This window comes from Lepisosteus oculatus, chromosome 2 (assembly GCF_040954835.1).
Source record: "Lepisosteus oculatus isolate fLepOcu1 chromosome 2, fLepOcu1.hap2, whole genome shotgun sequence".
NCBI lineage: Eukaryota > Metazoa > Chordata > Actinopteri > Semionotiformes > Lepisosteidae > Lepisosteus > Lepisosteus oculatus.
In genome coordinates, this window is record NC_090697.1 from 27,064,920 (window position 1) to 27,089,986 (window position 25,067).

Genomic DNA, 25,067 nt, shown 5'->3' on the forward strand with positions numbered 1-25,067 from the left:
ATATTCTGCCAGCTGGAACTACGCAAACCGAGGTACAGTATAGCTGGTTTAATCTTGGGAAGTGTAAGAAACTGCCTTTTTCTCTGGGAAACGGTCTGAACAACAGCCTTAATATTATGAAATTGGCACTGGTGCACTTATGCCAGAGAGTTGCTATAAAAGCCATTGGTGTGGCCCTTCATTACCACTACCTGACTGGTAAGAAAACAAAAATAAGTTCAAGGGGACTCAAAGCCCTTCACGTATACAAAAGGACCTAACCACATCTTCCACTACTGAAGGCAGCCATCCTGCGCCAGCATCCCCACAGGAAATCAGACAGTGGAGTAAGAAAGTGCTTAACCAAGCAAATTAAGGGAGAACTTTAGGGACTGTTCATGCCTACTATGACCAGAGTTATTGTTCCACCTCTTCCAAAAGTGCCATGAGATCTTTTACAGACCAAGCAGTCTGGACCTTGGATTAATGTTGCTTTTTTCCTGAAGCATAGCATTTCCCATAGCACAGAGTGCCCATTTACCATAATCGGGCACTGGTTTGGAAAATCTGGTCCAGTGGGAAGAGTACCACAGAGTGAAAGTGTTTTGACAAATTGTCTTATTTGTTGGTCTGGAAACATCACTACTGTTAGCTGTAATAGGTTGGGACATGACAAGCTCGTACAAGTAGTAAAAAGTAGCTGTAAAATCATTGGGGAAAGTCAATTAAACCTAAATCCCCTCAACAAACAAAGGGTTGTAAAGAAGGCCAAGAGCATTTTGTGCAACACAAACCCTCCACTACGAATTTACACTCCTTCCATCTAGGAGAACCCTCTGTGTCTCCAGGTGTAACACTAACAGACTCATCTTTCATCTGTGCTGCAATCTCAATGTAAAGTACTGTAACTCTCCTATCTCCTAAAACACTGTTCATTGTGTGTGATATTTGACTGTACAGTATGTGTTTTTTGGCGTATTGTTGTATAGGACCCTGCTGTATAACAATCTTCCCCCAGGAGATAATAAAGTTTGAACTGAATTGAAATTTTTCATAGGCCAGTTTTGATAGGTGGCATTCAATGTTTTGGAGGATTCCTTCACTTGCAGTGTTTATATATTTACTCAAAGTCTTCAAGAACTGTAACTAAACGTAGATTTACCATTAAAAATGAAGGTGTAAATTATACCTTTACAAAACAATCGTGTATTTCTAAAGAAGCTATTGAAACTTATTGAAATCCTTAAACTAAGGTATTGGAAATAACTAAGGAAACAAAGGAAAAAGTAGGTATGTAATATGTCATATTTGCGTAGAAATGAAGTGTTGCCTAATATTCTATTATGCTGACATGATACAATATAATTTGTCTTCAGGTAACAGGTCAGAAAAGTCCCACACTTCTAGGTTCCTATATAAGAATATCGGTGATGCTGCCATGGATTTGTGAACAGTGTGGTACTGTATACTGTAGCTCCTGGGAATGAAATCCAGCATGCTGTCAGCATAAAAATCAAAGTTTTATTTAATGAAGACTACCTCTATGATCAAACCACAGCCGAACATAACCCTTCACCCAGTGCTGTATGTTAGCTCCAAGTGGGGTTCATGAAAAACAACAACAACCTAAAAAAAAGCCCAGAACTAAAGAGTACAACAGCAATTTTTAGAACAGCAGTGCATACAAAGTAGAAAGATGCAGCCTGCTGAACAGCAATGCTGCATACATTACTGCACTGCTACCAAAAGACCAAGTTACATTTCTACCCCAGCAAAACCTTGGATTACAGCAATAACCTTAACTTGAGAACAGTGAAAAGATGGAAAAGACATTTCTGCACAGCAAATTCAACTGCTCTATTTCTTAACAAGCTAAGGCATGTCTATGAGCAATTAAAACATGCAAAACCTTTGTAAAACGAATACACTACCTTGGCAGTGATTACTTGAAGACGCACACTTTCTTTGAACCAAGTTTGTGGTCTGACAAATCCAAGGTAATGGTTGGGGCTGTGCGAGTCTCTTTCTCAGGTTTCCTTTCATGTGTTGAAAGGTCAAGTAAATGCTACAATATACCGAGAAATTAGTTACTCTTAGAATGCATATTTGGTGAAAGTTCTCATTCCAGCAGGTGTGACACGTGCAGCTCTGACTGCTCCTGCTGGGATTGATCCCAGCTGCTCGCAGGCTCAGAGCACGCTCAGTGCACACTCTAGAGAGCAGCTAGCTTCTCCTCAAGACCAGGTCCTCTGTTGCTGGACAATTCTACATATCTTTAAGTAGTAGTTTTAAGTGGACAATGTCACTTCTGTAACTCGCTCAGTACGCTGAGCCCTGTTACACAGGACAATGATCCTAACAGTTACTCTACAGTCTGCAGTGGAGTGTCTTAAAAAAGAAAAGATTATTGTCAAGGCCCATTAACCCCATCGTGGGCTTCAATCCCATTGACATGTGGATGGCTTTGTCGAGAGGAGACCCGAGGCTAGGCAGTCCTCAAAGCTGTGTGTGCGTTGAAGAATGGGAAAATAATATGTCTTGAAAGATGTCGGGAACAGATTTCAACATTCTGTAAAAGAAAGGGCAAGCAATGGTGCCCAAATATTTTTTGTCAAAATATGCGATATGTTTTGGCATGTTAAAAGCGTTTGCATTTTTTTTCTGCTGTTGCTGTGGTTGCCTGAGAGTATTTGTCTTATGTACAGTTTCATACATACGTACATACACATTCATAAATACTTCAATGCTTCCCAGAGGAACTTAACAGAAATAAAAAATAAGATCAAAAGTCAGAAATCCTGCTGAAACACACTGTCAATCTGACGTGTATGTGCAGTACTTTTCTTGCTGTGAATTCCACAAATTACGGTGTGCCAGTGCTGGAATTCATACTTTATCCTTTATTACTGACAAGAGACAGGGAGAGGAAATGAAGAGCTCAGTTTAGATAACAAGTCCAACTGATCACAGGAAATACCAAGAAAATGCCTTAGCCTCCAACATCTCCCACTTGAGAAAAACCGCATAGCAAAGCGACCTAAAAACTGGGCTTAATCTCCCATATACTCCCTCCCCTTTGCCCCTGGACTGAATGCTAGGCACATTAATCACCCTCCACGGTCATTAGAACTAAGCTGTTGATTGCTTTCCACTGTGATTACGAACTCTTTTCCACTGCAGACATAGCGAATGGAGATGTGTCATGTAGCCGGAAGATGAATTCAGCACCCCCTACATGCACAATCACACACTCCCATTCATCAGATCACTCAGCCTCAATTAGGTTTGTTGCTTAGCTAATTTCCCAGGGTAAGCGCCTGCACCAGTTAATGAAAGTGCCTTGCGGGGACTAAATCTATCCCCTCTGCTCAAGGAAATGGCTATGAAGTGTTTGACTGGGCACAGGGGGAATGTACTGCATACCCAGACCCTTTGTCATAGCACGAAGCAGACAATCGCCTCAAGTGATCCTTCACATTTACAGCCCTGACCTGGGCAGCTCTTCCCACACCACCTCTACAACCACAAACCACGGAAAAAAACACAAGCCAAGCACACAGTCTTCTCTATTGTGAGAATACAGAGAATCCGTATCTATACAGTATCACCGTATCACAGTCAATACTCAGTTATTAACAATGGACAGTACCTGAAGTGGAACTAGAACAAATCTTAAAACACTTAATACTTAATCTTAATAATCTTAATACTTAATAATCTTAGTAATCTTAATACTACAGTATATGTAAATATTACAGTAAGAATACAGACGTGGAATAACCTTTGGTTTTGATGACATAAAGATAATCCAAAACAATATGAAAACCCACAAAAGCCAGCTTGAAGAGGACCCAGAAGTGCAAGTAGCCAAGTTTATCACATACGTTTAAAACAGAAAGATCAAAAGGTCTCTAAAGGGACAGCAATGCCTATTCCAGAACCACAAAGTGCACCAGGCCAGGGCTCCTCCTGGTTTTTACAGTGTTAAGTGTGCTATAGAGCAAGTCACTCCCCCTGGATGGGATACTAAAAAAGTGAAAAGCTCCATGAAAAAAGGCAAGCTGTTTTTAAAAACTGGCACACAAAAGAATCCAGTTATCCCCAAGATCAGCAAGTCACATCAGTATTGTATGTTTTTTTAGATAAATTGCTGTTATAGTCAAGGCTGTGCTGCTGAATTGTATTGTGGAAACCAAATCAAAGTGTTTTTTCTTGACTGAAATGTGCCTTATTACAGCACATGGTCAATGATTTTACCAGTTCCCTTCATTCCAAGTAAAATGAGCTTAAACAGCAATTTAGGTGTAACCCTGATGTGACAAAAGCCAGGCAACACTTGACTAAATTACACTGCTGAGACTTTTTCCAGTTTAAATCAACTGAGCCGCATACAACCGATACCTGGCAGCACTGCAAGAGAGCGATGAATCTCTTCAGTGACTTGACTGGATTATTATTGGGATATGAGAGCATGAAGACTGCAGACCGCCTTGGGTGCCAAGTAAGAAAACTCCAACCAACAAATACCTTAAACCACAACCAGGATACAGCGCAGGTCCCAGGCTGCACCCTGTGCCAGACAGGGAAATGTATGTATATATATGCAAGAGATGTAATGTAACGCAAAGGGGAATAGGAAAAAGAATTAACAAGCAGTCAAAACAAGCTGGAATGGAAAATTTAGCCGGCTCGGTCAAGATCTCCTCAGTAAATCTGACAGATTGGATAAGACTGATTGTGTAATATAAGCATGCATTGAAGGAAATGGCAGTTTGAGAACAGAAACCTTCAACATTTGAATACTGCTTTAGGATTTTGCAGATTTGACAAAGTGCTTCCAGAGGAGAGGTCACAGGGGAGAATGCTAGAAGTCTCAAGAGCTGTGCCTGGGGGATACGACAGGCAGAGATAAGAAGTAGCACAATGCATTTCACAGCCTCTTGTATGGCGGGATTAGAAAGTCAAAGCTGCAGTTCACTGTCACCACAAATAAGCCTTTCCTCCTTCCAAACATGAGGCACTAGATGATCACAGCACAGGGGTTGGGAAGGGCTGAAAAGCCTGTTTTTTGGTCCATTTTAGAACATGAGAAAGGTTACAAACAAGAGAAGGTTGTTATTAGCTCATTGATCTAAGGATCTCCTCCAGCTGTTCCACACTCCCACCACCTTTTGGGTAAAGAGGTGCCACCTGTTCTCTCTGATTCATGTTTCACTGTTTATTTTGAAAAGTCCACTGGGTTGACTATGTCGATGCCTTTGAGCACTTTAAAAACTTGAAGTATGGTGACCAAAATTGTACACAATATTCTAAAGAAGGCCTTACTAGAACATTATACAATTGTAAGCTGACATCCCCTGATCTCACTGACTATGCATCCTAACAAATTCTTTGCCTTTTGACCTGCTTCCCCGCATTGACTGCAAGGCGCAATGCAATGTGTCAACATAAACAACAAACTGGAATGTGTCACAGCATCCCTCCAGCGTCGGACACTCTGAAACAGGGAGAGAGGGACACGCATTGTGCTCCAGCCTGGGCATCCCGTTCAGAGCTAATTACAGCCCCAGCCATCTCTGAAAGGGTGGGGCCTTGTGTACTTCAAAGTAAAACTATGAGTAATGCATTGTTGAAAACGTTTGTCTAAATAAAGCTCACAAAAAAATTTACACTTTTTGCTTTGGCTTTTCTTTTTTGGCCCATCCCCGAGGCTCCGAGTAAACCCTGCGAGGGCTGCCGATCAGAAAGCGTTCCAGGCACAGGCAGGTGGGCGAGGAGGAGGAAGAGGAGCACAAGGACATTTTTAAATTAAAAAAGGAATTTGGAATTTACTGGTCCGATTTCCAAATTCTGGTTTGCAACGAGGTTCCAAGAGCCTGACTGCATTATGCATTTGAAATTAAAGGAGAACAAGAGTACAGTTAATGTGGCAAAATACATCCAGCATTTCAAGTCATTTCATGCTGTCTGTGGGAAACTAAGGGGAGGGAACAATGAAGAGTGCAGAGTAAAAAAGTTCTTTATAGTCTAAAATGTATTTTTTGTCTTTTCCATGTTTCAGCAGCCATATCACTCGCAGCTCACAACAGGCAGCTCACTGAAGCTCAGCAGGTGTGAGCCTGGTCCGTACCTGGATGGGGGACCTCCTGGGAAAAAACAAGGTTGCTGCTGGAACAGGTGTTAGTGGGGCCAGCAGGGGGCGCTCACCCTGCGGTCCATGTGGGTCCTAATGCCTCAGTATAGTGACGGGGACACTATGCTGTAAAAAGGCACCGTCCTTCAGATGAGATGTTAAACCGAAGTCCTGACTCTCTGTGGTCATTAAAAATCCCTGGGTGAAGGGGTGTAACCCCGGTGTGCTGGCCATATTTCTCATTGGCCCATACCAGTCATGACCTCCTAATAATCCCCCATCTAATTGGCATCATTACTCTGTTTTCCTAAAATAATTATAGGAGAACATTATTATTATTATTTGTTCATCTGTTGGTGTACAGAGGGGGTTTCTTCTTTAGTGTCACCTTACTGTTGACAAGGACATTTGCTCTTAGAGAAAACTGGAGCTGTATGGTACAACACAGCAAAGCACGGGCTGTGGTCTGAAATACTCAAAGCCTGAGCCCCCACCTGCACATGCCTCTGTTATTCCTTGCTTAGACAGGCCAGCACTAACAGCAATGTTTTATTTCTGTCGTAACGGCAATTGTGCTGCCCAACTCTGCGTGTCTTTCAGCCAGTAAAAACAGTGCCGTGCGTCACCTGGTGTGGTGTGTTCCCTTGACTCAGCATTTCACCGCAGCAAAGTGTCCAAGACTGGTACCTCAACAGCTAGACAGCTAGGCAAAAATCCTTTTTATGACAAATTAAACTTTGTTTAGGCAGTCTGAACACATGGCAGCAATCTCGGTGAAGTACTTTAATAGTCTTGAGATCAAAAAAGGAAATTTGGGTCAACTAAGCATACGGTAAGAACAGAATCTATCTTAGCTTCATTAGTATTCAGTCCACTCACCTGTCAGCCACTGGCTTGGCAATGTTCTCAAAAATATCCTCCTGTTTGGCTCCTTGATCAAAGACTTTCTGAAACCTGTCAAAGCAGCACCATAAACACAGAGCTCAGGATGCAGACCACAGCAATCACTGTCTGCTACACTGGAGGCGCACTGGCCAACACGGGCTTCCTCAGGAACATGTGTGGATTAAGAAGCAATTTGACTGATACATTTTCTATTTGAAAACCCCTTCAGGTATTGACAAAGTTAACATACTTCATGTCTTTTCATTGCAGTGCACTAAAAGCTAGTACTACTTTACTACTGTTTTGATTTACATAAAGAAACCTTGGAAAACCAACACTGTTTATTACATTCTGTGAAAATGCATGATTAACAGGTTATTAGATACTGAGTATATACATATACATACAGAACTGAAGCAGCAGTTTGGGACAGTGTACCCGGGGGAGAAAGTCAGCTTTTTGGATCTGAACCCATCTGCGAACATGAAGTCCACTCGCTCACCTGAACCTGTAGCTCTCCTTTTTGTTGTTGATGAAGCCATCTGCAAGGTCTCGAGGAACCAGGAACTCCACGCTAGAGCTGCCATGTTCATCATGGTCCACTGAGTATACCTGGTAAACACATGCCAATCACCAGATGCTGCAGACATGGACCCTGTGTAGTGATGACTTCATTTTTGCTGTGAGGTTCCCTAACTTCTTTGTCCACTACAGGCCAAGGGGGGAGCCAGAGCCTATCCCAGCAAACCCTGGGCACCAAGCAGGGTACACCAGGCCATAACAGACACACACACACTCACACCAGAGCCAATTTTCCCAGAAGTCAATTAACCCACTAGTGTGTCTTTGGACCGTGGGAGGAAACCAACACAAACATGGGGAGAACATACAAACTCCAGCGGGCCCCAGCGCTGTGAGACAGCATTGCTAACCAAAGTGCCACCATGCCACCTCCTGAGGACCCCTTTTACGGTAATTACTAATAACTTAACTGAAATAATATGATCTAATTCTCCAAGTCTGGTGCTGAAGTCTAGCCCTTGAGAACGGGAGGGAACCTCCGGGCCTACAGATCCTGTGGCCCAAAGCAAGCTCAGCCCAGGGAAGGATCAGCCCTGATTGCACCACATTCAGTTAACATGAACCACAGAAAGCGATATTGACACCCTCCATGAAATTCAATAACATTTCCAATTGTAAGTCCACTTGGGCAATAAATGCTGATTTACAAGGTCTGTGATGGGGGCGGAAAAGTTTTTGGACCTCAGCCCAGTTAATTTCCACTGCTGTGTCCAATCAAACCGTGTTTGATCGAACAGAACAAGTCTGCAAAACAGAGACGGGTCTCCAGTACAGAACCATTTAAACAGCTGTCAGAAAGAGTGGCACAGATCATAAAGATATTCCCCAGTCTCACACTACAAAATCATCACGATCTGCCAAGACATCCAGAATCTGTAGAAAAGCCAAAGCATTCTGAAACAGTCATAAAAGACATCCAGGGAGTGTCAGACTGTATATTATTGTGATGAACACTCTGCATTGTATTGCTGCAAGGTTTTTTTTCCGATTCTTTTTTTACTCAAGAGATGAATGGCAGACCATTCTAACAGTTTGGCTAAACAAATAACCGTTCGACTGATTAATGGAATTAAAGAGTACCAGATGCTCAAGTTTATCTAACGTCTCCTTTACACCTAATACAGGGAGAATTTACAAATTCCTCCACCAAATTCCATGTCTCCCGCTGGGAAGTACAAAATTGCTCTGTAAAACTCCGACCTGTGAAGTCTGAAACAAGGAACTGCAGGGAGAAGGAATGAGACAGGTCTGCCCCAGGTGGACATAGGAGATACAGCTCTGAGTAGAATTGCATGCATTACAAATCCAATGGCTGGAATAGTCACATACTTGGCATTTCAATCCATCCTCCTGCAGGGATCTTTTACATGTGTAAAAATCATCAGCATTGTGAAAGAGATGATAATACCAGCACAGAAGAAAGGGACCTGCTGAATATTGCCCAGTACGACATCACTTAGTTGAATGAAGAGGCTAAAGCAGGGTCTCGATCCCTTATCTCTTTTTCATTTTAAGCCATGCCAGAATTCTAGGCATTTAGCTCCTAAAAACATGCAGATTTCAGTTTAAGTACAAGTTTTTTTAGATGTAACATGACACATGACTTTATGAGAGATAAAAATGATAAAAAGCACCTCAATTAGACAGAGGTACAATTAATTGTCCCAGAAGACTGGGACAATTAAGTGAAGTTTTTGCTGTATACTAATCAAATTTTTATTCCGGATTAAATGATTAATATGAGACAAAATTAAAGAATTTCAGGTTTTGTTTCTGGGTATTATTTTACATGTGTTTAACCATGTTAGAACAATGCCATTTGTTGTGCTGAATCCTCCCTTTTCAGATGAGCATTAGTATGGGGACAAATGGCTGACAGGTGATTCTAACTGCTCTGGTGGTCCATGTTGCATTCATTGTGAAAAGAGCTGTGAATGTACAGCCATGTTTCCTTCCGACTTTAATTTTTGGGTCTACCTCTTGAGTTAGAAGACATAAACTAAGATGAAGAATACATAGTTATTCTATGACAGAAAAGCAAGCAATTGTGAATGTGAGTAAAGAAACATCCCATTAGAGCCATTCCAGAGAGATTGGGCATCTCACTATCAATAATATGGCACTTCTTCAAAAAGAGAGAAACTACTGGAGGAGTAAGCCATCTGCAAAGAACAGCTGATCATTTCCAGAAAAATCATGAGAGCTGTGAAAAAACATGAAAAAGGTAACAGCCATAAACATTGCAGACAATCTCCAGAGTGCAGCGGTGAAGGTATCTCAGTTCAAAGTGTGCAGAAAACCCCCACAGGAGCATTACAGGGGCTATAGTGCAAGCTGCAAACCTCTCACCAGCACTAAAAACAGAAAGGCAGGTTAGAATTTGCAAAGACGAACAAAGATGAGCCAGAACCGTTCTGGAACAAAGTCTGATGGGCTGGAGAGAAGAAATTAAATCTTTATCAAAGTGATGGAACGGCAAAAGGGTGGAGAAAGAAAGGAAGTGCAAATGATCCTAAGCCCACTTCCTCATCTGGGAAGCATGGTAGAGGTAGTGTCATGGCTGCCTCTCCTGATTTAAATCCTTTTGAGCTGCATATTACTTGTTGAAGAGGAAACAAAAGTCAGAAAATCCCACAAACAAGCAACAGCTGAAAGTGGCTACATTTAAGGTTTGGCAAAGCACCTCAAAGGAAAATATCTGGTGACGATGGGGCGCAGTCTTGAAGCATTCATTGCATGTAAGGGTTATGCCACCAAACACTTCACACTAGTTTAATTTACTTTGTTAATTTGTCCGAATACTTATCCTAATCTAAAACTGTGGGGGGGGGGTGTTGAACACAAACATTGGTTTTGAGATGTTTTAATATGTACAGTACGCACAAAGATATCCAGAAATAAAAGCAGACAGTCTGTACTGTACTTCTGCTTCATTTATCTTTTAATCTGAAATATAAATTTCATCAGTACACTGCAAAAACGGCAAATTTAATTTCTGTACCACTACTTATGCTTTTCACTGTATTTGGGGAAAAGCTTAAACATTGCTCCATTGACAAGAACTGTCATTCCACTTTTATTGTGTACAATAGGACATTTACACACTAAGTTACTTCTGCCTTTAAAATTTAAGTTAAATGTTAGTACTCTTATTCCATATTTTTCGGTATTCCTATTGTAATTATACTGTAAAGTTAGGGATATTGTTTCCATTTTTCTTTCTGGTCTTTGGCCTCTTAATAATCCTCATCATTGAACTGGATTCATCACTCTGTTCTCCCCACTGATAGCTGGTGTGTGGGGAGTGTACTGGTGCACTGTGGCTGCTGTCACATCTTCCAGGTTGGGCTGCACATTAGCGGAGGGGAGTCCCCATTACCTGTAAAGTATGCTGAATGGAGTGTCCAGAAAAGAGCTATATAAGTGCGTAAGGAAATTACAACTTATAATAATACAGTCTATGTCCTACTTCTTTTGTTGCAGACGACTGACATTATATTTTGTCATTTATTACACTGTCCCTGACTTAACCTGTGCCGTTTTATCGTATTTACACCATGTCAGAAGAGCTCATCCAGCAAATAACACTAGACTTTTGTTTCTGTAATGAGGAATGACGTGCACTTTCAAAACTTTGTATTTATTTTTATGTACACAGCTATTTGAGCTGGGCCATTGAAAATGAATTCGAAACGAGCTCAGTTCGGGACAGGAACGTTTATACATTGCTAAAGACAACAAAAGACGTTCCTTCGACTAGGAACATCTGGCCTTGCAGGCTGATGCTGTGAAAATGCTCTGCGCTAGTTCGGGAAAGTATCCTGCGGTCACTGACCGGCGGTACAGCTCAGCGCCCTCGCCTCACTCACCGCGGTGCTTCTCTTCGCAGGCTTGACTCGGGCGAAGATCTGAATAGTCTGCTTAACCATCTTCCTTATCCTAGAAAAAGGGTCTGCCTTTGGCTAGATATGTTGAACAGGAAGTTTTAACTTGTCCCTTAAGACGACAATGGCGGCACCAGAAACACAACGAAGACGCCGCACTTCCCCTATCAGCCCCCAATACCCTCCGGTAGTTTGTTTCCAACAGTTGCCATGTGAACGGAGACGCTCCCGATCGGAGAGGTGGGGGGTGGAGTCTGATTGGTCCCGATTTGGGCGCATGACCTGCGGAAGTAGAGCCACGGAGTGCTTTGATTGGTCTCAATTGTTGGGGACCTAAAGGCGGGGTTAGGTCGGGTCAGCGAACCCGGTCAACCTTGCTTTTTCACGTGCGTGCATATACAGACGAGATCTGTGTTCATTAAAACACAGGGATGAGCTCTGTTGTTTGAACATAGCATATTAGAGGTTAATCTATTTATTTATGAACCGTAAAAAGAACAGAAGGGCGGCGCGGTAGCACGAAGGCTAACATTACTGCCTCACAGTCTGAATCCCTGGGTTCAATTCTTGGGATGCTATCTGCGTGGAGTCTGTGTCCACATTTTTTCCTCCAGCTGCACCAGTTACTTCCCACAATCCAAAGATATACTGGTAGGTTAATTGGTTTCTGGGAAAATTAACCCTGGTGTGAACATGTGAGTTTGTGTCTGTGTGTGTCTTGCAATGGACTGGCATCGCATCCAGGGTGTATCCTGCCTTGCACCCGTTGCTTGCCAGGATAAGCTCCACCTCCCCTGTGACTCTGTATTGGATAAAGCTGTTTCTTAAAATAATTGCTTTAAAAACAACATGGCCTGACAGCTTGTTGCACACTCACGCAACCCTTTGTGTAAAGAAGTGCCTCCTGTCCTGACTGGGAGACCTCATCCAGCCGATTCTTAAAAGAAACTAGGGTATCGGCTTCAACAAATTAACTGGACAGCTTGTTCCACACCCCCAGCACCCTTTGTGTAAAAAGCAGCACCTCATGTTCCTGGGGTTTATTAACACTTCTATGCAGATTCCACTTGGTGTCCTCTGCTTCGTGTTGTAACCAAATAAGATGGACCCAACGGCCTCGTCTCATTTGCGTCTTCAGATCCACAGTAGTTCAGGTGGGTAGCTGTGTCAGCATGCGTAGGCTGCAAAGGAACAAGTAATAGGTTTATTCCATGCTGGAAAAAAAAGAAGAAAGAACTGAGCCCTTTGCTGAGGAGGGATCGCTCATCCTGTGAAAGGGAAAGGTCAGAAGGTATGGTGTCAACAAGGTTAGGGTTGGTGAGGGTGTTCGGGGTGTTGATGGTTTTCTTCTGTAGAAGATGACTGAGTTTCTTGTCCTTCTCTGTAGTAAGAAACTGGTAGAGTTTAGAGTTGAGAGATCTAATGAGGTTAGTTATGAAGGGAAGATGATGTGGAGCTGTCAGCCGTAGAAATTCCTTAGCCTCTTTGATGTTGTTGTCGGAAAGGATAATCTGTTTTTTGAGGGAGAAAATGGTAGAGAGCATTAGTTTCCTAGAAAATTGTTTTAGAAGTCTCTGAGTGTTACTCTGGGTGGTATCAGAGTCAAAAGAAAAGGTATTAAATTTAATTCAGATCCACAGTACGCACTTAATGTACAGTATGAACAAGGAACAGCTAATGCGTTTAATCTAACATCTTAAGAAACGAAACAAGGGGCCAGAAACAAAAGTTAGGAGGCACGTCTCTACAGTACATATACAGCGGCAGGGGGTGAAACGAGCTGCCAGCGACGTAGAAGGTGAATCCTATCAAGCCATTGATCACCTGTGAATATCTAAAAAAATGTGACGGCTTTTTATGACGTGAAAAGGCTCGGGAAACGTTTGTTTGACCAAAACCTCGGTTGTTTTCCTCAATGTAACTTTTTGGAGAGACGTAAAAGTGTCTTTAAGGTTAGTTTTTAATAAAATATGGATTAAGAGAAGCTGCGAGACCACAAAACCAGACCCGGAACCAGAAGGAGAGAAAATTCACGCTGCATGATTTGTAAGAAAATCAATACAAAAGATCTAATAATACTCACGATGTCATGCCATTATTATTAGTAGTGGTAGTAATAGTAGTTGTAAAATGTAGATCTACTTTTTGGGTGTTAGATTTGATCATGTTTTGTTTTATTTATCCAAGGGATAAAACAGTAAGCGTTCTTAAAATAAGTAAACATTTTGGTTTTATCAATAAGTCCGAAATCAATCGTGCATATTGCCCTACAAAACCTGGTTGTTGAAACGAATTTTAATTGGTTCCAGCGGTAAAAGCAGCAGTCGAAAACGGTCTGTTTGAGCCCCATCTACTGGTGTTTATGCAGTATAGCAATGGTTTGACTCGGACAACCAGTTTCAATCTGTATCTTGAAAACGTTTCTAAAACTTATAATGGTAGTGGAAATGGTACCCCTTTTATTGTCGTTACATCAGTCAGAATACTATGATAAAATGAAAAATGGCTTTTTATCCATATTCAAAAGTCACATTGTATGAACAAAGGAATGGGCAATTGAAAATGTTAAGCAATGTATAAGACCTAGATATTAAACTTTCAGTCTTTACATAACATAGAGTTATTACAGTCCTCCCATTCCTGTTGTGGTCTATGCATTTTATGGGATGAGATATCTGTATAGGATACAAATCTCACAATCTGCCTCAAGTGTGAAGGGGGAAGTTTATACTCTGGACTCTCCTTCTCCCTCACTCAGTGCCATAAATATCTGCTTCTTGCTGATGTCACAAGAAGGGCAGAGAGAGAGAGGGTGGGAGGGGAGAGTGAGGACTGGGAGGCTTAGCAGGCTGTGGTTCAGCTCTGCACAGCACACTGGTCACTGGATTACTGCGGCACAGTCCGGGAGAGAGCCAGCACTGGGAATACCCTGTGTGGAAAGGGATCCTGGGGTCGGAATTGGAGTCCTGCCTGAACCTTCAGCTCTGGGACAGCCAAGGAGAAACAGAGGGGGAAGAAGTGCTCTATCCAAGGGTCTGTTTCAAAAGGTACCGTCCTTTCTAATCCTCTCGTTCATTTCCTAGAGCAAAAGAGAGAGATTCGTCAGTCAGTTTCAAAGTATTCAGTCGCGAAGTCCAGGAAATGAACTTGAACTGTACATTATTTCCAATCATTATTTATTTTCTCATGTTAACTTCAAAGTGCTTCTGCCCTAGATGTTGCTTATTGTAGCTCCCCAGATGGCAGCTACGATAAGCAAGGATATACTACAGCCTGTCTGAATTTGTGTCTCACGCACACAACGCATGTACAGTAAGCCTTCATGAGTCGCAGAGACATGATCATTCCTTCAGTCTGAAGCGCTTGAACTACGGATCCTTTTTTCTACCAGCACCAGGGCAGCAGGTTGAGTGGGAGCGGAGGGGTTGTGTGTATGTTCTGATACGCTACCCTTTCCGAGAGTCAAGATTTAAAGCTCTGCAGCCAGTCTGCAGCTGTGCAGAGGACAGGATAGTGCAGAGATCTTGAGGGATGCCCGCTGGCTGTAGGAGAGAAGAGAGAGGAAAGAGGAGAGACAAGTGAGAATATATCGTAGGACTGGGATCATCAGCACAGTCACACTTTAGCCAGTGTGACCTGCCTGTTGTAGAATCTTCAGGGTTCATCTCAGGCTGCTGTGTCGAGGCAAATTCCAAGTTTTAAAGCTGCATCCTCAGCGGGGTGTGTTCTTAGGCTTGTTGTGATTCTGGAACCGAGCAAGAACAAGAAGTGCAATACAGGTTTCTTTGCTTTTGTTTTACTGAAATGGGACTGCAAGAAAAAACAACAACAACAACAACAACTGTGCATTTTAGCACTGTTTAAACTGAGCCTTGCAAGGTACCAGCAAACCAGAGAGCTGTGCCTCTCGTGAACAAGAGTTTATCCACTTAAAAAGCAAGCAGAGGCCCGACGCCTGCAGTCAATGGCGCCAATAGTTGGCAGTACGCTGGCTTTCCACAGGTGGGACAATGATTCCTTATACTGTACAATGTCATGGGCAAGCTGCAAGCAAGAAGCAGATGTTAATTCTGCTCTGAAAAGTAGGAATAACAAGAAAAACTCCACATTTTGGCTTTGGATCCTTCCTTATACTCCTGACAACGACCTCGCATCCAAAACACTTTGTGTTTTATTGTTTCTTTTCAGTTTTCAGAATGGAGTCAACCTCTGCTACTTACTTACTGTATCAATGAAAAAAAAGTCACAGTTAATTTGCAGGGGCAGTATGTTATCAGTTTCAAGCAACACTATGTTATATTTACCAGGCGTATGAAACACACTGAGCCATGCTCTTAAAGTATGATGTGCCATGCCAAGATGAGAGACTAAAGGAAAAATAAACCCTCGCTGTTCCAAAGCTGCAGATAAAAAGGCTAACACGCCTGTTGGGACTTTAAAGTTAGCATTCAGAAATATTTCTGTGCTGCCCTCCCATTGGGTCTTCGGAATCCAGCAGGTGAAAACACAGCAGAGGAAGCAATATCATGAGCGCAGGCTGTTGTCCCTAAAGGTGTGTAGGCCAAATAAGAGAAAACATGTCTTTAAATGGATTGCATCATAATAAGATTGTGAACTTGGAAACAGTCCTGACAGCCTTCAAATCAAGTGTTTACGAGTTCTAAACAGAAACAGCGTTTCCAGCAAAACACCATTTTCCAGACGCACTGTGAATCCCACCAGACCTACAGCACAGTGACCGCAGGCAGTGTCTGCTGCTGGTTAATTTGAGTTTGACAATTAGGTAAATAGGTACTTGTAAGGCAAACCCCAACGCAATTGAAGCAGCATCATGCTGAGCCCCTGTGCTCAGGGTCAGCAGGTGTGCTGGGCTGTGCTTGTCTGGCTTTGTGGGATCAATCCCATAAATAAATGCTCTGTGCTGGTTCAGCCGACATGATCTCAGTTCACTGCAAGGTGCATCAGTGGGATTCCTCATGTAACCTTAAGAAAAGCCTCATTATGTCTTTGTTCATGTATTTATCGTGTGTTCAAGATAAAAGGATAAGAACCTTTACCAGCTTGTTTCCTAAAAATTACTAACTGATTCTCAAATAAGATTGAGTTAAAAAATACAGCCCCAGATCTGTAGTTGGAAATGTGGCAGAGAGACTTTTCCACTTGCATACCTATTAATACTGTTTGTACCCAGCAACTATTTTTACAGGACATAGTGACTGGAACAGCATAGGCAGCATGATGACCTTTCGTGCACTGGCGTGCTGTGCATTGGTGCCTGCAGCCCTTACTCTCTCAGCTCTGCTGGCAGCACGTGCCCTTTGACCCTGACTGCCCAGACTCTCATGTGCTTTCTATATAGAGTGGTGGTTGCTGAGCTGCTACTCCAGCAGCTTCCAGTGCCATTGAAATCAGAAGGGCAGCAGGTAAACTTGCCAGATGCACGACATGAAACGATAAAGTTACTACATAGCAAGGAAATGTGTGGCACGGGGACGCAGTGGTTGGGTCTGCTACATCGCAAGCCCTGGGTTCAATTCCTGGGGCGCTACCTGCGTGGAGTTCCTCTGTTCTCCCCGTGTTAATGTGGGGTTCCTTGAGGAGCTCTGCTTTCCTCCCACAGTCCAAAGACACACTGGTAGGTTAATTGGCTTCTGGGAAAACTGGTTCTGGCGTGAGTGTTTGTGTCTGGGTGTGCCTTGCGATGGACTGGCATCCCATCCAAGATCTATCCTGTCTTGTGCCTTTTCTTTGCCAGGATAGGCTCTGTTTAGCAGGTCTTCTGATATTAAAGGCTCCCCCGCAACCCTATACTGGTTAGAAGGCAGTTAAAAATTGGATAGATGAGTATTAATGCAATGATATGAAAATCTCACCTTGAGCTACCTGCTGGGAGCTACCATACAGTATTTTAGATTCAGCTGTCATGCGGAACCTGTCAGTACTGGGATGGGAGACCTCTAAGAAAAAACAGGTTGCTACCAAATGTGGTGTTTGTGGACATATAGATGGCACTTTCCTCTGGACTGAAGCTCCCAAACCACTATCCTAATATAGTGGTGGGGGCACTGTGCTGTGGGAGGTGGTGTCCTCTGGAAGAGAGTAAAAAACTAAGGTCCTGAATGCTTTGCCATTTCCTTTCATCTAGCATTGCAGGTAAGAGTAGCTGAAATGGCTAAATGACAGGCAGAATTCCACTCTGGACTTGGACCTAAAGTTCCTCTATTAATTCAGTTCGGTTTTTCTCTCGATCTGATCTCCTGTGAAATGGTGCCGTTGGTGCATAATGGGTCCATCATTACCAACACAGTAAAAGTAATAGACAGGTGGTCCCCTTACAGTTACTGTAGCCAGATTAAGGGTCTGGATGCATAACAGGAAGGATCTGGGTTCAAATCCGTTGGGGCTCTGCTGTTGTACCCCTTGAGCAAGATGGTTAAAGGGGTACTACAGACCCAGTTTGTCAGACCAGTCATTATATCTCGATAAAAAAATAAATTCATTGACGGTACAGAAACGTTTTACAAATTTTGAATTAAACACAAAACCGTGAACTTTGTGAAAGTACTCCAAGTTGCCAAGCTGTTGCAAACCCCTGGTCTCGCAACGGGCAAGAGCAAGAGTTCGCGAGAATTGGATGATGCGATGGCAGCCATGGTGCGCCAGAACGCTCACCACACATCAGCTATCCGTGGGGAGGAGAGCAGAGTAATGTAGCCAATTCATAGAGGGGGATTATTAGGAGGCCATGATTGGTAAGGGCCAATGGGAAATTCGTCCAGGACGCCGGGGTTACACCCCTACTCTTTTCGAGAAACACCCTGGGATTTTTAACGACCACAGAGAGTCAGGACCTCGGTTTTACGTTTTATCCGAAGGACGGCGCCTGTTTAATATAGTGTCCCCCTCACTATACTGGGGCATTAGGACCCACACAGACCGCAGGGTGAGCGCCCCCTGCTGGCCCCACTAACACCTGTTCCAGCAGCAACCTTAGTTTTTCCCAGGAGGTCTCCTATCCAGGTACTGACCAGGCTCACACCTGCTTAGCTTCAGTGGGCTGCCAGTTGTGAGTTGCAGGGTGATATGGCTGCTGGTGCTAATGTAATCTGCAACTGCATGCAGAGTTCACAGATACGTTCCATTTATTGCACAACCGTCTTGAAGTCAAGAGCATTATTTCTATTGGATTAAAAGAGATGTATTCACAAGCCTGCTTGTTTACAGTGTAATAGCACCACTTGGCAGAATATGGCGCTGCTCATACCTGGAGATTTTGACTATTTTGGGTTGTAAATTGGAGGTGTACATTTTACTCTTCTTGCGGTGTGAAAAGCACTCATAAATGCTGATTCTTTCTAACTCAGAAATAAACAAATAGCGTTGCAGTTCCCCTTTAATTCAGATTGCTCCAGCAAAATGCCCTGCTGTATGGGTGACCCTTGCAAAAATATGCATACCATTGCACAGTTTTCAGTTTTTGGTGCTTAAAAACCTGCTGTCGTTATACTTAGAGGTTATTAATAAAGCAATTAATATCTGGTCCGTACACAACCTACTCCACATAGAGAAAGAAAAAGCAATGCTTTGGCTGTTGAGCCTTCTTCACACTGTGCTGTGTTTCTTCTTTCTTCTTTCTTCCTTCAGCTCAGAATGCAGCTTTATGTGCTCCTTTGCAGCCGATGCATGCTAAGCCAGCTTGCCCATTCAAAAGGCTTTGCGGTCAGACAAGACAAAATTGGAACTGTTTGGTCTAATTGCAAAGCATTATGGCTGACACAGACCCAACATAGAGCATCACTCAGTCAGCACATTTTCTGCTGTCAAGCATGGTGGTGGCAGCGGTATGTTCTAGTTCAGCTTCTCATCAGCAGAGACTGGGAAACTTGTCAAGGCTAATGGAAACATAGATGGAGCAAAGGATAGGCCAATCTAAAAGGAAAACCTGAAGCCCTAAAACTGGGGCAACATTTAACCTTTCATACACCGGATACACTGCGGTGGCTTAAGAATAAGGTGGTGGATCTCTTGGAGTGGTCCAGTCTGAGTCATGACGTGAATCCTATTGAGAATCTGTGAAAGACTTGAAAGCTACTGTCCATAGGTAACCCCAGAGCAAAGTGAGATAGCTTAAGCAAACCTGCAAAGAATAATGGGTGGAAAATATACCAAGGAAATGTGCAAAGTTGGTAGAGATTTACCCAAAAGACTTGTGGCTATAACTGCCTAAGGTGCTCCCACCATGATCGTTAAATTCATGGGTCTGAACCCTCAGCAATCCATGTATTCCAGATTTTTCTTTTTTCTGACATTTACTGTAACCTATCTTACCTTTAGAAGTCTTCAGTTTCAGCATTCAAGTTTTGAATGAAATATTAAAATTAAACTAAATGCGTCTGCATTTAATTTCATAAAATGGGACACCATAGCAAACATTTATTTACATATGCAAGGCACTGTATACTCCAATACATGTGAGCTGTTATCCCTCTTCTTTTTCAGCGTGCTGACCATGGGCTCACATTCTGGACAATGTTTTATCATTACCATTCAGGCTTACGGCACATAGCATCCAGGGAAGCAGGGCGCTGATCAGTTCTGCATGTGGTGCTGTGCTTGACATGTTGTAGCATTGTAAGACATTTGCTTTGTGTCAGTGAATATGAATAAGACAGCTGTCCACCAGCCATTTCTGCTGTTTCCACTGGTATCACAGTGCTCTCCACCGAACCTTAGATACTATATTTATAAAATCTGGTTCTGATTTAATATGTAAGACTGACTGAACTGTTCAGTGACCACAAAAATCTTTATCAGTTAGCAGTTTATCCTGTTAATGTTTATGATTTAGTGGTGTGTCCCCTGCTTATGTGATACTCCATGTTGCTTTACAGGAATTCTCCCCAAGAAAGCACTGCTGTCGTAGCACACAGTGCCACAAAGTGGCATCCAACTCCTTAATCCAAGAAGGCAACTTCTAATTCAGACCTTGTCACTAAAAGAAAATGCAGGAGATTGGGATTGGAGTTCATTACACAATATCCAGGTCATCAACATGATATCTACTGTTACTTATCTTGAGACACAAACATGCTCTTGTTTTTTATATTTTTTATTTTTTTTCCCCCACTTTATTCTGTACAAAATTTAGATAGGGAACTGAATTACATTTATTTCTGCAAGTCTGTAATGCAATAGTGCAAATCCTGGTACTAAGAGTTTTTGGCTGGTATAGTAGCTAGGCACAGAAAATGCATCAATAGATCAAGCCAAGAAGTCCCTGTGGCCCTGGAGATGTGAGGTGTACAAACTGATGTCTGGTAGTGATGTTCAGTACTGCAGAGGCTGGCTTTAAAAATGCTCCTTTCTATACCTGGAAACTACCAGCTTCATGCTTCTGCACGTTCTGTACTGAGACCTTGCTCAGACAGCATCATGTTCAGACGAATTCATTTCCCGGGTGAAAATACTGAGCATTTAATAGTTTGTGGAACTTGTGGTTGGTGAGATGAACTAGGTTTGCTTTTTTAAAACTGATTGTATTTCTTCTGTTACTCCTTTTGACTCTTCCTTGTCTGTAGTCTGGACCTGAGCACCGTGTTTATTAGGTCTTCCCTCACACTGCCTGCCGTCTAGACCTGAGCACCATGTTCACTAGGTCTTCCCTCACACTGCCTGCTGTCTGGGCTTGAGCACCATGTTCACTAGGTCTTCCCTCACACTGCCTGCTGTCTGGGCTTGAGCACCATGTTCACTAGGTCTTCTGACACACTGCCTGCTGTCTGGACCTGAGCACCATGTTCACTAGGTCTTCTGACACTGTCTGCTGTCTGGACCTGAGCACTGTGTTCACTAGGTCTTCTGACACACTGCCTGCTGTCTGGACCTGAGCACTGTGTTCACTAGGTCTTCTGACACACTGCCTGCTGTCTGGACCTGAGCACTGTGTTCACTAGGTTTTCTGACACACTGCCTGCTGTCTGGACCTGAGAAACGTGTTCACTAGGTCTTCTGATATGGTGCCTTAAAGCCCAGTCCTAGAGCCCCACTACACTGTTTTAAATTCCAATGCCAGCATGGCTGGGTACATTGTTCAGTAGGTGTGAATTTCATAGGCCTAGAGGATATGAGCAGTCCAATCTGGCAAGATGTTTTGTACCCTTGCCTCACGTCACAGGTTGATAAAGACTGGTGGAGCCCCTCCAGCATTAAATCTTTGATTTAATGACTCAATTAAGTCATGATGCTCGCTGACAAATTCTAGAAACACTTGACCCTTGACGCCTAGTTCAGGAGAGTCTTGAACTACAGAGGGGAACCTCAGGTTTTGCTCAGTAGGGATAGATTGTTCTGTTAAATCCTTTCTGATTCCTTCATATGCTAACACCCCATCTGCATGAGCGTCTCAAGTTTTGTTTTTGTCCTCATGTATTCATTACCAGCCTAAATAAATCTTGTTGGGAAAACTAGAACTACTGATGGGGAAATGTTATTTTCCTCATCATTCCCTTCATCGAACTTTGTGCAGGAAGTTATAGTCATGCATGCATTTCAGCAACAGATGTCTGGCATTAGAGTGTTAAAAATGGTTTTGATCCCAAATGCTGTGTAAAGAAAATAAACACACATACACTGTACATTCCTCTTAAGGACAATTTGGGATTATACAGTCACTTTCTATTTATCTTCTAAGAGTTTTTAGTTGTTTCCCAACTCTCTGGAAGCAAAAAGCATAGACAAGCATGACCTGTGGTTACTTTGAACATCATGCATTTTCTATTCTAGTACATCTCCTATTTTCAGATTCCTATTGTCTTGAATTCATTACTTTAGTTTCCGGGGTTTGCTGCCTTTAAGGTCTTTATGGGAAGCTGCTCTGTCCAGCACAATAACCAGACAGTTTCTTTCTCCTTGGCCGTGTGCTGGCAGGACACTGGCTCTGTTATGTGGCAAGCTAGGTGAATGTAAAAGAACCAGCCCCTGTTCAGAACCAGCACCACTCTGATCAACCCATACAAAACCTGCCTCACCGTTCTGACTGCCACTTTCTGACATCTTCTTTGGACTATGCCTTCAAAACTAATTCTAAATCTTTCTTGCTACGGGAAGGTAGATGCCTTCTTTTGGGTGACAAGCAGTGAAGTGAGACTTACAGTACACATGTACTTCCCCAGTTCTCTTTTCAGTAATACTGACAGGGCTGCAGAGATCGTTTGTTAATATGCCCAGTGATCTTCACACAATCCTGACAGCCTGAGCGAGAGACTGCAGTTGCATTTGAAAGTGAAATTAACGCTGCATTAATACTTTTGGGTGGAATTTTCTGGGAAGCCTTAAGAATGGTGATGCTGATACAAACCAGTTTTTTCAGTTCAGTGAGCCAAGTTTATCTGTAATTCTGATTTGCGGGAAAGGCTGTAACTGTAAAAGCAGACAACCTCAAACTCATCTGGACGGATCATTTTTAATTTGCATAGTACTGTGATTGGAGGAAATGATGTCTTAAAAAGACACTCTAAAGACTTGCTCTGAAATACTGTTTCCCTGATGTTTTCTTAAAGCCAGTTGTTTACCAAAGCTACAAAGGACTTCTTCAAGCTTTCTGTAGCTTTCTCCGGGCATCTAGACAACAGACCTTTGAAATGTTACAGGAGCAAGCAAAAAAAAAAAATGAGACAAGTTTACAAAAGAGAAAAAGACATGTGAGCCAATCTTTTGATTGCTTAACACAAGGTCCTCATCAAGACCTTAGTAAATCTAAGCTTTCCAAAACTGAATTCAAAATTTTTTAAATCAATTTAATGTTTAACTGAGAGCAGTGAAGGAGCAAAATCACAGCAATAATCATCATTCTCACCCTGTTACAGTATGTACAATCCTGGATATACTCATATTTGAAGTGATTCAGGAGGGAGGTAATTAGGTTATGAATTATTTGTTTAATTAAATACATTTATCTTGGGATTTTCTTTCTAAGTAAAACACTTCACATACTGTATAGGAGGGGTCCTGGTCATCCCTTGCTGAAGTGCAGCCCCACTTAAGTGACACATGGCAGCCATTATATCCCAGCAGTCCCGCTGCACAGCAATAAAGTATGCAATTCAGACTTTACAATAAGATACAGTATACACCCCACTGGACACCACATAGCATTTTATTCCCTTCACTTCTGATGCAGGAAATGAAAGCAAAATGCCCTTCAGTGCAAAAGAGGCATGCTTTCCTTAATCAGAAAAGAAAGTAAAAATACCAAAATACATAGACTCACGATTAATCCAGCATTCATGAACACTTCATACGAGACAGCTGAGGATAGCAGCTCATTAGACGCAACCACTGCACAGTTCTGAAACACTGTAATTAGAGGGTGAGGCTCTGTCCCCTTGAACCCTGGCCCGCTGGCTTTGTCAGCGCTGCAGTCCCTGCCTTTATGCTTTCAATAAAGTAAAGGCTGCTCTCTGCTGCATAATCAATTCCTTATGCAATCTGTTTCATATTCCTTAAAAGAAGGGATTTATTTGACAGACATTTCAACTTTTGTATTGCACAATATGAAATGATGATCTTTTTCAGCACAGTACAGGTTTGAAATGACCTGAGCTGGGCGCAAAGTTATTGATTAGGATTATTGATATTCACAAGCTGGCGTTCAGTATCCCTCGAGGTGATCTGGTTGTGAAAGTTCGGAGTAAAATTGTTTTGTCTTCAGCAGGGACACGGAGCTTTAATCCCAGTTCTCAGTTTATTATCAGTTTATTATCGGCCACGGTAACAGGAATTTCCCATTGCTCTAGGTAAAAATACTGGTGAGCATTTGAGACCATTCATCAGTTAGCTATTCATTGAAACCTTTGAGGAGTTAGGCCTTAGTTCCTTGCCGTCAAAAGAGTTACTGCACTGTGCCTAAAAACAGCTTTGTAAAGGTATCCTCAGAGCTGTTGCTTTCCTCTTGCCAAGACATTAAGAGTTTTAAACTTGACAAAACAGTCCCTGGAAACTCTTAACAATGGGAAGGTCGAGAGGCTACATGTTTTCTGCACATTGCATTGTCACTGTGCTGCTCTTCTTGTGTGTGCTGTCAGTGTGCTAATTCCAATACAAACCATGGCTGGCCCTTGTGCTGTGTTAGACAGCAGGGGTGGGAAGCCCTTGGCTGTGCTTAAAAGTGCACGTTAATGTGTTACAGACGTGTGCCTCTTGACTGCGGGCCGCTTGCCACTGGCAGCCGGCGAGGGCCGAGTAACCCCTTCACGACCTGGGAAACTCCAGCTCTCCGTCCGCGGGGTGGGGAGCCGACGCTGAGCGAGGCCTTTTTCGACGTCTGCCTTCGCCTCGCCGGGGTTGTTGTCTTGTCCGAGCAAAAACCGCGAACGGAAACGAAAGTTGGTAGGACCTCGCGAGGGGGCAGGATAATTCTGCTGCACACCTCCTGAGTGGCTCTGAGAACTCGCTCCTGACAGAAGAACACGATCAGTTCCAAATGAGTAGAGGCGCAATTCGGCACATGCAGACCGTTTGGTAGCTAGCAGTTAATTGATACAAGGATCTCGTCCCGCCACTTCATGAGAGCCACCTGGTTATCACCTTCAGCAACATCATTGGGT

The 25,067-nt window shown here is 42.8% G+C and overlaps 2 protein-coding genes across 7 annotated transcripts in view; one reads left to right on the plus strand and one right to left on the minus strand.

The window, feature by feature from the left end:
* Positions 1–11,640, minus strand: part of kif6 (kinesin family member 6) — a 122,968-nt gene extending 111,328 nt beyond the window's left edge. For 4 of the 6 annotated variants that reach the window (XM_069199127.1, XM_015356739.2, XM_015356730.2 and 1 more), the window contains exons 1-3: positions 11,449–11,640; positions 7,500–7,609; positions 6,992–7,066 (exon numbers count right to left, since the gene is read on the minus strand). In XM_069199127.1, coding sequence (XP_069055228.1) covers positions 6,992–7,066; positions 7,500–7,593 — 169 coding nt within the window. In that variant the 5' untranslated portion in view covers positions 7,594–7,609; positions 11,449–11,640. The remainder of the gene's footprint in view (positions 1–6,991; positions 7,067–7,499; positions 7,610–11,448) is intronic. The other 2 variants (XM_015356753.2, XM_015356760.2) reach the window with 1 other exon arrangement.
* A 2,680-nt stretch (positions 11,641–14,320) lies between these two features.
* Positions 14,321–25,067, plus strand: part of daam2 (dishevelled associated activator of morphogenesis 2) — a 137,153-nt gene continuing 126,406 nt past the window's right edge. The window contains exon 1 of the mRNA XM_015357407.2: positions 14,321–14,510. The gene's annotated coding sequence lies outside the window, so the exon portion shown is untranslated. The remainder of the gene's footprint in view (positions 14,511–25,067) is intronic.